The sequence below is a fragment of the Eulemur rufifrons genome, chromosome 17 (assembly GCF_041146395.1).
Source record: "Eulemur rufifrons isolate Redbay chromosome 17, OSU_ERuf_1, whole genome shotgun sequence".
NCBI classification, from domain to species: Eukaryota; Metazoa; Chordata; class Mammalia; order Primates; family Lemuridae; genus Eulemur; species Eulemur rufifrons.
Genome location: NC_090999.1, coordinates 91,816,268 through 91,831,469, shown reverse-complemented (window position 1 = coordinate 91,831,469; position 15,202 = coordinate 91,816,268). Strand labels below are relative to the sequence as shown.

Genomic DNA, 15,202 nt, shown 5'->3' with positions numbered 1-15,202 from the left:
CAAAAATTCATTGCCTTCGTAGTTTAAGATAAAAATCCAAAAATGTATTTTTTATATAAAAAATAATTCTACATTTAAACTTGACTGCATCTCAAATTTAAAATATCTCCATGTATTACAAATCTAGAATCAAAAAAGTGGGCTTTTTTACTTCTATTCAGATAAAAGCAAAAGGTAATATATTTTATATGACTAGAAAGCAGGACTTGATAATATTAATTATCTCTAATCACAGTAATCACAAGCACATGGATATAAATGAATCATGATGTACAGTTTAAATTTTGGCAAGTCAGTATGATAGTCATGATAAAGAATTGCTCATGAAAATCTTACAGCTTAATATTCATTCAACCTGAGAGCTACAGTAGAAGAATTCTTGAGTATCTTTTAACTGAAATCTAAACACCACAAATAATAGTGAAAATCAAAGAGACAATCTTCACTTGCAGTTAGTAATGCTGTACATGCAAGTCTTTCACATTTTTCAAAGCACTTTCATATATCTTACTTGATCCTAATAGCAATCATATGTGATTAATAGATATCAAAACCTACCTTGCAGATTAGAAAGTAAGGTTCAGAGAAATTAAATCAGTTTCTCAAGGGTATTGTACGTACATTGAGATTTGAACCTAGGTTTAATTCATCTGCTTTCTCCATTCTATGTTAAGAATATGACCTGAAATTTTTTTCCTGAAAGCCAGAAGGGAGAGAAGATAAATATAATAGTTTTCCTTGGAAAACTATTTGTTTTGGCCGTGTGCACTGCAATTACAATGCTTATGTTTGCATTTATGGTCAGATGATGGGGATGTGGAAAGGGGAGAATAGTATCCAGGATTTCTCAACCACAAGCTTTTAAACTACTCACACTTCTTATTTTCCTGTCTCTCTAATATAACTACTGTTCCTATATATGCATTAGGATCAATGCATGTAACAGAAAGTATTAGCTAACTCCAAGCCATCTCATGAAGAACCACAGAAATCTGCACAAAACAAAATGTAAACATTTACTATAAAAACTAATGTGTTAAAGAAAATGTATTGGAATGTATTTGAATCAACATTTATTTAGGTCCAAGGACCTGAGATTTTAATCAATAGCATTTCTCTAAGAGATCAGTTATGTGACTTTAAAAAATATATATTTATGGATACACACACATACACATGCACACATACATTAAAATCACTGCATTCCTCTGGGCATTTCTCCATTTCACTTCTTGGAGCATTTCTTCATTAATACAGGTTGAGCATCCCTAATTTAAAAATCTGAAATCTGTAATGCTCCAAAATCTGAAACTTTTTGAGCACCAATATGACTCCACAAGTGGAACATTCTATGCCTCATGTGACAGGTCACAGTCAAAACACAGTCAAAACTTTGTTCCATGCATAAAATGATTTAAAATATTACATCAAATTACCTTCAGACTACGTGTATAGGGTATATATAAAACATAAATGAATTTTGTGTTTAGACTTGGGTCCCACTCCCAAGACATCTCATTATGTACATACAAATATTCCAAAATGCGAAAAAATCCAAAATCTAAAGCAATTCTGGTCCCAAGCATTTAGGATAAGCGATAGTCAAACTGTACTTGAAACTCTCCAAATCAAAAATAATAAAACACATGTAAATTCTTTCTTAACATGGACCAGGTAAGAACATTAATCCCGAAGGATGAACAAACTTAGAGTTTAATTAAATTTATGAACAGAGCAAAACCTCATCAAGGAATCACAGATGTCTTCGGGTCCTAGTAATATTTTCTTTATGAAAAGTTTTCCAATCCATTCTTTTTTTCCCCCGGATTCTTAAAAGAGGCCTCTAGCCATGCTACGCCCCACACCGTCCCTCTGGCTCTTCCTCCCTGCCGGCGGCGCCCGCCTTCCGGACGGAGCCCAGTCGCTCCAAGTGCGCTCTGCGGACCAGCAGCTTCCGCACAGCCTGAGAATCCAACACACGTGCTCAAATCTGGACCCCGCAGACCCAGGGAATCAGAATCTGCATTTCAACAGCGCCTCCCCCCCCCCCCCCCCGCATGTTGCATGCTCATTCCAGTCCAAAGCAGAGGCCCCCTCTTCCTTGTGCTCCATGTACAAGAAAACTAAGGTTTTTCTCCAAGAATCCCCACAGCTGACAGAATGAAGAGCCATTTCAGTGATCACCTGCGGCCTCTGTTGTACATAAACATGAAATGAGAGCCCGGGCCTGGGACGGTTTCCATGTGAATCTACATGGGAACTAACTCCAGGACGCTCTGGCCACGAATGTAATAAAACTTAGAATCTTTGGTATCTTTCGGAGCTACGTCCTTCTCCCTGGAACCCTGAAAGCACCGCGAAGGAAGGAGCACCTGACTAGGCTCCCTTACTGGATTTGCAAAAGGCAAAGCCAAGTGCAGTGGTAGCGACTGCTCTGAAGGTCCGCCCCGTGTGCCTACGAGATCCGCGGTCAGCCTTCTGGTTGATACAATCGCCACATGTTTGTGATCTAGTCACTTAACTTCTCTAAAGCTCTTTGTCTTCAGGAACCTTTAAAAAATCCAATTTCAAAAGAAAAAAAAGTTTATTGATTTTAGTCACTTTTAAAAAGAGAAACAGAATTGAACATAGAAAACATAGAATTAAATTTGCTAATAAAATCAAATTTCCTGACTTTGTTTTTCAAAGACAAATTTACCTAATATATATTCTTTTTAATCTCTGAAGCCACGTAACCAAAATGTAGCTGAGAAATTCTTGACAAAATATGGCACGGATGGCATTTGGATAATCTCTGGTTCCTAAACTACTTTGTCACTTTCGTTTCTTTTATTCAGGTGAAATATCTCATTCTCCATTCAGAGTATATACCAGCACCATCCTCCACCACCCACCACCAACTGATCAGACCAGAAAAGTTAATTAATTTCTCAAAGCCTCAGTTTCCTCATCTGTAAGGTGGGTATAATTATATTTGCCTCATAATGATCAGATAATGCATGTGCTTGGTAAATAGTAAGTGCTCAGTAAAGATAACTGTTACTTTGTTGTTGTCTTAGATACATAAACAGACACTTAGACTCCAAAACTCTCTGAGCATAAGAAGTCTGTCTCGCTCATATACATCTGTAATCCCTAGGGCCCAGCTCCCTGGTTTGGACATGGAGGTGCCCTACAAATCCATGTTTAATTTGATTGCACTGAATCCACTGTGTTGAATCTGATTTTTCCTATCAAGAAGTGGAGGCAATGACTTGCAGAAACAATGATTTCTGTCACATAGACAAGTAGAACAGAAACCTGCTTTCCTCCCAAGTGCAACTTAAACTAAGCTGTGTGGTCCCACCACCCTCCTGGTGGCACCTAAGAGCTGTCCTCATCATGCTGAGGATGGCATTATTCCACAGACCCCGTCACCAAGGTGAGCCTAGCTAGGTGTTCCCTGAGGCCACCGGGCTCCCCTTCCCCAACCACAGCAGACGCTCGGAGGGAAGCCAGCTCTCCAGAAACATCTCAGGTTGCCTAGAGAAGACGATCCTTTCACGTACACATCCCTGGCAATTTTCTGATGAAGAGCTACTTTCAGAATTTATGAATCTCTGCAGGTGAGGAGGGGCTGAGGGGAGGATGAGAACTACAGGTACATGTCGCTAACAGGTGAGAGCTGGGACAGACAGCCAGGACCCCACAGAACGATTCAGAAAACTGTGGAAGGAGGGTGCGGCGCTGGCAGCCCTGGGTGGAGTCTGCAGAACGGCTGTGTGCAGTGTGCCGGCCGCGGAGGGGTGGGAAGGGCAGGACGAGAGGGCCGGGGAGGGGCGGGTGGATGGGACTTGCTCTCCTAAAGCAGCTACTTCAGCTACCTAAAAGAAACTTGTTTCAACGACACGTTTGCACGAAATCATCCCTTTTTGTCTTCCGGTTTAACTAACTACCAAGAAGTAAACTAAAATGAGGACCAATTCCTGTGTTTCAGTTTCTTTCGGTAACTGGAAACAGATAAGGGTGGCTGTGTTACCTGCCTGTCAGCAAAGCTCGGCTGAAACAGAGATTATGACAGCATGACCAAGAAGAGAATCCTGTGTTCTTTCTTCCTTCTCTGTCCGCAAGGGTGCTGGCCAGGGCCCGCTGCGACAGCACAGAAGTCACTAGGAGGCATCCGCAAGGACGAGGGAGTAAGAGAAGAGCAACTGTCTTGAGGGTTAAGCAATGAAATAAAGACCTCAGAGGGAAAAGATGCAAAAGAGCTTAAAAAGGCCGGATAGCTCCCAGGCCAGAGAGCCTAGAGAGTAAGCTGATTACATATATTAAAATACCTAAAAGAAAAATGTTTCAGTTTCCAGGGGCAATTGGTCAGCCAAGAGATCTAGAAAAAGGAGAATTTTAGAAGCAAATGCTAGGGGTGTCCATCTGGGGGACACCTTGCAAGCTGTCCAGTGGGAGAGAAGCATTGTTTTCACCAGTGTCATCTCAGGCATGACAGTGCTAGTGGAACTGCCTAACTTTCTAAGAAGGGCTGCGCTACTGAACTGAAAAACAGAGGAGCTGGACTATGGAAGACGGGTGCCAGGAAACGCTGAAACCCGCTAACTGCTCTTGCTTGGATCCACATTCCCCTTACCAGCTTGCCGGTAAAATCTAGCTTCCCACATGCCAGGCCTTCAAGGAGAGAAGGTATGGCCAGAAGACAAAGGCTCCATCACCTCACCAAGCTCTGTATAACTCCATGAAATGCCATCCTGGCTTTATATGTAAGTCCTTTGACCTGGGTTGATAGAAACGTATCCTGGGAGACAGAAGGACTCTCTCAGTGTGTTAGCAGTTGTGCTTGTGAGGTTGAACCCAGGTAAGGGCACCAAGGAGATGTCACCCACCCAAGGGCTCGGGGACGTGGTTGGCCTAAACCAGACAGGCCTCCTTCCTCCCACCCTGTGTGTGCTCAGTGCTGCTTTCGTTTGAAAATTTCCCACTGGCCTGGGCCACTGAGATTCCTTCATGATTATTCTCTAAGATGTTTGATTATAAACTTGTAATTCTTCTTAGTCAGCAACATTATTCATCAAAGACATGCAAATTAAGAAAAAATTAGCAAAGGAAAAATTGGCACAGGGTATAAGCAAAAAGTCATTCTCATTTACTGCTGGTGGGTATATAAATTGGAAATACACCAAACGTCTTAGAAATATGTACACCTCTGACCCAGCAATTCTAGGAACTTAGGTTTGCTTAATGAAAGGCAGGAACAATTATTTAACCACAATGATGTCTTTTAGAGTAGTTCACAAGAGGCATAACTTGGAAATTGTGTAAATATTCAACCATTGAGATTGGTTAAATAAGTATGTATAATGCAGTCATATACTGACTTTTGCAGCATGTTACATTTACGGACCAGGAAAGACACTTACAATGTATTTTTATTTTCTTCTTTTTGCTTAGTTACACATTCTAATTTTTTTCTATGAATATTCATTATCATAGAATACCTCTTATCATAGGTAGTCCTGGTTCTGAATCGAAATTGGGCAGCTGTCTCTGTCTGTGTAAAGAGTACAATCTGGGGGTCGGCAAGAGAGGAGGCAAGAGCTAATCCAAGCACTCTCTCCCGAGACAGCAAAGGAGCCTCATAGAGGCATAAGTGGCTTATCTAAGGACAGCTGAGTGAACCAGTGATGTCACTCGACTCTGCCCAGACTTGTCCCGTCATTCCTGGTGCCTCCAAATTACAGCAGAACCTTGTCTCGATGCTACTCAACATCAGGGTCTCAACTCAGAAAGCAGAGGTGCCCCTCTAGCTGTGTGCTGCGACAGAATACTTGACTGAAAGTGTTTTTAATGGTCTCTCTTCTAAGAGACCTACACACAATAGCAAGAAACCTCCATCGCCAGCTGCATCTCACATGACAGACTGGGACTTTCTGAAGCACATCGTAGGTACCAGACTTGCTCTCAGGACGTCTCAGAGTGAACTGGTGAGATGAGAAGCGGAGAGAAGCAGGAAAGTGACAATAAAAAGAAGTTCTACTTTGTGACTCAGACGTATTGTCATTTTTTAACGTGAAAAGATCTCTACTTTCAATAAGCCTCATCATTCTATGCAGCAGAAAAGAATTCTCTGGCCTCTCGCAAGTCGACTCGGGTCAGCTGCGGGAGAGTTGGGTCTCTGTTCTGCTCCGTGACCTAAGTGCAGTGACTCCTGACCAATTTCCAATGAGACATTTATTGAAGAATTGCAATTAACATTGCCACATCCGGCCTTGGATCGTCTTTCTGTCACAGCCGTTTTCTCCTCAAGCAACGTCCATCTGGAGACGGGTTGGGACGGGGGACGGAGCTAACGCTTCCCTCCTCACACAGCCACGGAAGTGGCAGCCAAGAGCAAAAGGGAATGTTCCGAGACATCCCCGCTCCCCAGGCCTCCATCTCAGCCACAGTTAACAGACGCAAACTGGGAAAACAAGGGTTCCAAGGGTGGACTCCTTACTTACGGACACACATTTCCCCGCTTTCGTAGAAGCCAGGACAACACTGAGACTTCCGCCTATACATGGTTTTTTCCCCATGTCGATACGCTGTCCGGTAACTGATTCTACAGAGAGGGAAAAATCACATTATTAGTTCTTCTGATTGACAATTTAGTTAGAAATAATTTCTATTTTAATAAAAAGAGCTATTAAATATAATAGAGGTATGAAAACCAAAGTACATCAAAATAATTAAGAAGATACATAGAATATATGTCTTAACCAATATTATGCTAACTCTCATCAATTCGCTAAGAATATATTAAGATTCACTATTTAAGCCAACCTATACTTTACTTCAGAGGATCAGTAGTTTCATGATTTCCCTACTTTACTTATCTTAAAATATGTTAAAATGTATTGATTAATTCATATATGATACTCATCTAAGCATCATTCACTTACATTATGTTTTAAGGAAGAATTCAGAGAATTCTTTTAAAAATTATCTCGGTGCAGCCTCATCCCACTATAATATAGAAAGTTAACAGACAAAAGACCTTTCCATTTAACTAAAGCATTATTCATTCACTGATTCACTTATATAACATGTGCTTATTGAGCACTTACTATATTCCAGGCACTGTTCTAGGCACCGGAGAAAGAGCAGTGAGCAAACAATATAAAGCCCTTGCTCCCAGGGAGCTTACATCTTACTAGGCAAGACAGATCTGGTAGAATTTGTTTAAGGACACACATTTAACAAATAATTAGATCATATAATGCCAGGTAATGATTAAATGTGTGAAGCCAAATAAAGCCAGAGTTGGGGAATAGAATGTGACGGGAAGGGAATCCAGTTTAGAGAGAGTGGTCAAGGACAGCTGAGGAAGGAATGGCATTGGGCGTGACATCATTCAGGGCAGCACAAATCAGCAGGTGCCACACTCCTACCACTAAAAATATTTTACCAATAGAATTAGGGTATCGGATTCCCTTCTATATTAACATTAATATTTAATTATAATTTGGGTTTGTTTCTGTGTTCACACTTATGGTAAAAAAATATCTGGCTTGTTTTACTGAAGGGTCAAATTTAAGTTAACCTAAATTGAGTCAAATGTTCAATTAGAAACATATGCTGGCTGAGATACAGGTTTCTTGATATCTGCTGACGTCCACATTTAACAGTGTCTTCCCCAGTTATGCACAATGCAGAAGCGGGATGAATTTTTGCTAACCAGATGATGGTAAGCAGCTGGCATTTTCTTTGTAGTTAGAGTGCGAGCTCCTTCGGGGCATGGACTGCCTTTCTGCTTTTCTACATCCCTGGTGATCGGAGCGAGGCTGGAACAAGTGGCAAGCCCTCAGTACCTGTTCACTGAATGAATGGATGCACTTTCTCGGGTGCTGAAATTAATATCTCTGATCGTATCAGACTCTATTCCCAGTTAGCTAAATTCATAAATGTATTTGAGCTTCTATTACCTGTGTCGTGTGCATTTAAACCAGTTTAGAATGTCGGTGCAGCTCGTGTAGTAAATCTGGTCAAAGGGGTGTGGGTATGACTCTTGCACAGTCACTGAGTAGCTGAAAAGAAATAGGAAAATAAGGAATCAATATTTCTCCTTTTTACATTAATGATATACTGTGTACTAAAAGAAATTGTAGGCTAGATTATCTCCAAGTGCAACTCCATAGTGACTTTCAACAGAGAATTTCCATGTTTTACAGGTTTATTTAAACTAGAATCCCAAAAGGACCAATATTAACAATATATTAAAAAGACAAGGGTTCACACTATAAATTTCAAAGGAAATTCTCTCTTAATATTCACTATAATCTCTAATATTTACAAATTTAAAAACATATCACTCTTATATTTTTCTGTATTTAATTCCCTCCTCTCAGCCCAGGGCTCCAGGAATAACAAAGATCTTTCACAAAATGATTTCATTGTAAGTCTGCATGCAGGTAATCAGGTTAATCAGCAAAGAGACAACGCAAGTAACCATAACAGAATACATTTTGCTATTGATTCTGAAAAATCAGAAAGAACATATTTCTCTGGTTGGAACTAGGAAAAATTTCTTTCAGACAGTGGAAGAATAAACAGTATACAATGTCTAAATAAAAACTACAAAGAAGTCTAAACCCAGTTCTAAACGTATGGCTGAGATGATTAGTCCGAAATAATCATACCAACAGCTTGTTACTACCTAAAGTCTGTTTTCCAATACATTTTCATTAACAGCTTCTTGTTAGAGTAAAACATGCATTCCTGTGGGCCCAAGAATGTGGGTTGAAAACATCCATGGAATGTAAATAACATTCAATATTCAATTTCATACTTTTAAATTTTAAATAGTCTATTACATATTCAAGAGCTTAGTGTCTGCCTACAAGAAAATCTGGAGGATCTTCTCTTCCAAACAATTTATTCTGTTTGTTGTAAGTCTCAAAGATTTCCACTAAAGTCTTCAATTCACATTCACAAACAAAATGGGCCATAATCATTGAGTCTCTTGCTGCAAATCAATAGCCCAAAGTCATTAATAGGAACCACCAAGTAGAGAAGGTACGAAAGAGATCGAGGTTGAAATTTCAGCAAGAAGAATTCAGGTTAGACAGAACCTTTTGATTTGAAAAGCTACGTGGTACTGGCCTCACGAACAATAAACTTTTTTTCTGCAGCTGGTCTCTGGCAGTCATCATGTAGTTAGGCTTCAATAGGACATCCATGAAATAATCATACTACTCACATGTTTGTGTATTTTATTCGTGGATGTATTGATTGCAATTTGATTTCTAGGTGAATTTCAAGATCCTCCACAAATGTTAGGCAGATGAAAAGATTGCTGGATTAGAAGACAGAGTTATAATGCTAATCTGACACTGAGAAACTGGGTCATCTTCAGCAGATAATTTCACTTCCCTGGGTGTTGACTATCACATTTTAAAATAAGGGGGTCAGAGATGGTGTTGAAGATCCATTCCCATTTAGTATCCTGAATTTCTAACATACATTTTAGATGATTATTTCTTTCTACCTCAATAGATGATACCTGGTGCTCCCTGCAAAAACAGGTAGAGATGAGGATAGAGTGTGCAATTGCCTATATGCTGTGATATAACTCCTTTAGGGTAAAGCAAGAGGAAATTGCTAAAATATTACTGTTTTTGGAATGACATATCACATTAAGCTATTACTATTTTCTTCAGACCACTAGCAGTGTCTTGAGGTTCAGGTTGGTGCAAATTCTAAAGCTTCCTTACCAATATTTTTTCCTTCCTACCCAGCTACCTGTAAATAACGGAATCTTGAGACCTGCAACATAATATCTCTCTGTTCCATTTCTACTGGAGAGCAAAGCAAATCAACGTCCTCTGTGTATAGAACTGTGGTACAGGTACAGTCTCACATCACCTATGAATAAAATAGAGCAACTTCCCCCAAGTGCTATAGAAATGAAAACGAAACCACTCTAAATTAAAGCCAGTTGGGAGAAAAAAAAACTTATTCAACCAGCTGAACTAAACTAGTTTATTGGAACTATTCCTCATACAGAGTTCCCAGAAAATTTCAAAGTCCATGTTATCCCCTTGGAGAGCAAAAGTTATCATCCACAAATGGATCCTGGCCAATTCTATTTGATGTGGGTGGGGGAACTGAATCCACAAACAAACATGAGAAATGTTTTTACTAATTTCTAGCAACCTGGAAGATTTCTTAGGTCAGGGGGAATGTGAAAGTACATGGATTTCCTCTTCTTGCCCCTTGCTAGTCACCAACAGCACACATTTGCAGGATGCCTCTCTGGTTTTAGGATATGAAAAGCCTCCTGCCTATAAAAGGATAATCAAAGCATTTGGAATTCCAATTCAGCAAACATTCATTCAGCAATTTCCATGCAATTCCTGCCCTCAAGGAGCTCTCAGTCTAATGAGAGAGGTCAACACGTAAATGCTAAATACAACATGACAAGGTTTTATGGAGAAATATACACAGTCTGTAGAAAATAGAGGTATAAAATTCCCCGTGATTTGATTATTTCCCCTCAATCTGGACTCTTCCCATTAAGATTATTTTGATTGTCAAACCCAATTCAGAACTGACTGAGGATAAACTACTTTTCACATTGGTCAGAAACTGAGGCTTCCACTTAAGTTTATAGGAGAAGAGCACTAAGCCTTTTCTACCCAAATTTCTTTTCTTTTCTGCTTTTTATACATTCTTTTTCTTTTCTATACAGTCTTTCTCTTTTTTTTTTCTTTTTTAAAGATATTATAATCATACTACAAAATTTGGAAAACAAATTTTTAAAAGGAGAGAGAGAGAATTCTATAACTCTCACATAATCACCAATAGCATTTTGTTGTGCTTCCTTACTGTGGCTGCCGGGGGGCGGAGGTTAGTTTTGAGTCTTGGGATATTTTTTAAATTTTTATGTCATTATAATCATGCTTCACACATGCTTCTGAAACCTATTTTTTAATTTAAGAGTTTATCATAAGCATTTTTCCATGTTAGTACATAAATGTCTTCAACTTATAACTGCCAAATACTCCGTAAGTGACTACGCCTAATTTGCTGAATATCAATCTATCATTAGATGATTAAGTTGTCGCCACTCTCCGAGGGGCCCACTTTCTGGAAGCTGTGTGTTTGCATCACCAAGAGAAATGTCTTCCAGAATGGGACTGCCCCTGTGGTCTTGATCACTGCCGCTTTGGCCGGCGCCTGGGCTGCTGTTGGAGTTCGGAGTCATTGGCGCATCTGCTACCAGCCCCTCCCCCACATTCTCCAGCAGCTGCTCCTGAAGTCACAAGGTAGGAAGGCACCTTCTCCCTTGTCCCGTCCAATCCCGCTTTCGTGGCCAATGACCATCATTGAGCTTCCAGACGGAGTCAGCACTAACACCAAGACCCTCAGACACTGTCCTGCCCCTGTCCCCTCTCCATCGTCACTACAGAACATTTAAAGCTTCTAAAGCAGACAGGGAGTGGCGACCTGTGGTACCAGGGGAATCTGATCCCACTTCTGCACTATTTTCAGCACTGAGATGCAAAACTCCTTATTTCCTACTTGTTTGTTTAATTTTCTCAAACACACTAAAAACATATCATCGCCGTGATTTTAATCTATTAAGTATTATCCGGGGAGAAACCCCAGCAAGATTTAATTTAAGGTCAAAGAACAGGGGGTGGGCAGGGGAGAAGATGGAAGCAGGGTGTAGGGAGCCATCATCACTTGGCACATTCCAGAGTGGTTAATTACATTTTACCTGCCTAAATTACCTTGTTATTTTAATCAGATATGGTAATAATCATCATTTCTTATTTCTGCTCACTTCAGGACTGCTGATTCAATTACTACCACTTCTGTGTGAGTAATTGAGGGTTTCTGTTCACTTGTGCCTTCTTTAGAAGAAACCCCACTAGACGGAAAAGCTGCAATTCACAGAACAGAGAAAGGGGACAGGGAGAAGGAACAGATGATTCACAGAATTATTCATTTTCTGAAAGGATGCTGTGCAGAATTCCTTTATAATCAGAAACACCCCTTGTGTATTTTAAACAATTTGATTTTCTTTCATTTCATTTTATGTACAATTTCTTAGAATCACAATTGCTGCATTGAAACGAGTCACATCTTTATTTGAAAATAAATATTCAGATATCAAAGGGGATGCAACTAGCAGGCACTGATGGAAGTATTTTTGTTCAGTGCTTCTCAAACTTGAATGTGCAGACAGATCCGCCCGGGACCTTGTTTAAATGCAGACGGTGATTCAGTCGGTCTGGGGTGGTGCCTCGAGTCTACGTTTCCCAAAAGCTCATCCCTGAGCTCCACAAACCCCACTCTGAGAAGCGAAGCTGCAGGTGACCCCGTGGCTCTCGGCCACTGGGTGTGGGTGGTTTGCAGTACAAGGAGAACCTACGGTGAACCCTGTCCTGGGAGCGGATTTCCCCTTCCCCATATCCATTCAAGCCCATTTCCATTTTTGAAAATACAGGAGAATCTGTCACCTGCACCTTTATTTGACCATTTTACTTTATCTTGCTACACCTTCCTCCATTCTTATCAAAAACAATTCCACTGTCTTTTACCTTTCCTCTAGGAAAGCTTATCTAGCCTCATAACGGGAAATTTACCAATGAGAACATTTTAGCTGTCATTCCTTCTTCCTAGCAGTACATAGAAAAAATACCATCAAAAAAAGTATTTCCATCATTTCCCTATTTGTCCACGCTCAATTTCCCTCTCCCTTAGTATTTTAGAGGTTAATCTAATCACTTGTGCAGCTGTGGGATTATGTTAGGTGTAGAGACTAATGTGCCCCTTGTGTGTGTGTCTCTCTCCATGCCCGACCCCCGAACTGATGTCCACACTCGGTCCTTCCTGTCAGAAGGTGGGCTCACTCATTCCACAGCTGTGCACAGAGCACGGGCCACAGACGCAAGACGGTGCCCCAGACAGTGGGAATCGGTGGTGGTGAACAGAGCGACACAATTATGCGTCGGCAGCTCTGGTCACCTGCTGAGCAAGGAGGCAGAACAAAATTTGTCCTTACGAGTCGGTGCTGGATTGTTTGAAATCTTGGATTTTTTTCTGTTATAGTCTTTCCCTCAGAAACGTCATCTGTTCACACCTCATCATGCTGGATACTCCCTAATCTATATTCCCACATACTTCCAGGCCCATATTTCAACCTGATTTTATGAGCACCACATGGCAAAACCACACTAGCCCTCCTCCCTCTGAAATCAACTCTCTCTTATTTTTCCATATGTGCAATGACACCTCTATTCTTCCACATGGTAGCTTCTAAATCCAGGCTTTTTCTGCCTCCTTCACCTCCTCAGTCAACACGTTATCAAGCTCTGTTGATCCTTATTTCACAGCATCTCACAAGTTTGACTTTTCCTCCCATCTCCAAGCTATCAGTGTCCAAGAAGTTCAACCACATGTGCACCCATTCATGCAGTCACTGATTCATTTTTATTCTTTTAATAAATATTTCCTACGTACTTTCCTGGTGAAATGGTTTGTGGGAGGCACTGTAAATACTATAAAGATAATCAATAGGTGGTCCCTCCCCTTAAATTCTGTATGGTGTGGTTAATACCACAAATATATAGAACTTTATTACATACATATATTTTCACAGCTTAAAGTTTCATGTTGCTATATAACTCCATTGACTGACCAGGTAATTATGTTTTTATTACCCTGATTGTAATATTGCCAATAAAGATGGGGATAAACTCTCACCAAAAGATAATGTGGTGAGCGAGAAACCACCATGCCCCTGGAATAATACCACTGCTGTGCTTGAGAGGCTCTGGGGTTTGTGTGTCCTAACAGTGGGTGACAAAGGTGATTAGAATGTGTACTCTGTGCTTTGCTAACGATGGCGCTGAGAGTGGTAGGAAAAAAGACCAAGAGCTTGAGGTAATTGTACTTATAGCTATTAAAAATACATATTACTCTCTAGTACTCAACTTCTATTTGTTTGAAACACTTGTATTTACACTGCTATTTTTGGAAAAAGATAATTTCTTAGAAATAAAGTAGCACATTAGAGCAGAGCAAACTGCACTTGCTTGTACTGCATTATCACTAGATGGGTTTGTGCTATTTTTGTTTCCAAAAGGGATTATAAGATCCCCAAGGATGACCTATTGTTTTATACTTCCTCTGTATTTCCTACTTCAAATTGCCCAGATCCAGACACTACATCATCTGTCCACATAGTCTATCCAATCTTACCCTTTCGATACAACACTGACTCTGTTCTTGTGCGCAGCCCTCGGGGGTCTGCATGGCCCTGATTTCAAGCTACTTCCCATCCCTAGGACCCCTCCCAGCCACTGCTATCCACTCATCTTATGCAGCTCTTCAACAGCAGCGCAGGGACACCACCTCCATGCAGTCTTGCCAGTGCCTCCAAAAATCCAGGCTCCTTTTTCAAGCCACCTATGGCACAATTTTTTTTATCCCATATATTTCAACATTTTAGTTTAGTACCTCATTCCATGCTGCCTTCCACTTCTCACTCGTGGATCCCCATGCGTAAATCCACCTCCCCAAAGTTATTGGAAACAGATTCAGAGCAGGAATAAAACCGTAAGGAGATCATTTTAATTGGGCTATTAATGTTTTCCCGGGATCTTACAGTTGGAAACATATATATCAAGGTTTTTTTTCATATAATATACAAGACTAAGGTGAGTAATACTATCTAATTTATTAGCTATCACTAATGATTTTCTCATAAAAGTAATTTCACAATCTCTTCTCAAATTCTAATTTTCTACATGAGACTATAGTGATAGGCTAAAAGGAACTTATCAGCAATTATTTCTCAGGCTGCTTTCAGAACTATTACCTTTCCCAGTGGCTACACACGTTGGGGTCTTCGAGATTCAGAGGTGATGCTGTCCCAATCCAATGGCATAACAACAAACAGACAAAGTTCAGGGGTGATTTCAAAGAAATGACCATTTTTTCTGAAGGACAGCCTATAAGAAAAAAAAAATACAAATCAGAGATGAATTGAAATGACCCAAACAGAATTCTTTTCAGTACAACAACCCCTGAGTGTCAGTTGTCACCAGGGCTGAAACATGTAAACAAGCCATGTATTTATATAGTCGGGTCACCAAATTTCATGGTCCAGGAGAGAGGGGTGTTTCTTATATCATGCAGGGTGCCTACCATTTTGTAAATTACT

General features: G+C 40.3%; 1 protein-coding gene across 1 annotated transcript in view; it reads right to left on the bottom strand.

Moving 5' to 3' along the window:
• Window positions 1–14,973, bottom strand: part of MEGF10 (multiple EGF like domains 10) — a 116,146-nt gene extending 101,173 nt beyond the window's left edge. Inside the window, exons 1-3 of the mRNA XM_069492240.1 lie at window positions 14,858–14,973; window positions 7,953–8,054; window positions 6,489–6,589 (exon numbers count right to left, since the gene is read on the bottom strand). Of these exons, the coding sequence (XP_069348341.1) occupies window positions 6,489–6,589; window positions 7,953–8,054; window positions 14,858–14,973 (319 nt within the window). The remainder of the gene's footprint in view (window positions 1–6,488; window positions 6,590–7,952; window positions 8,055–14,857) is intronic.
• Between the last annotated feature and the right edge of the window lie 229 nt (window positions 14,974–15,202).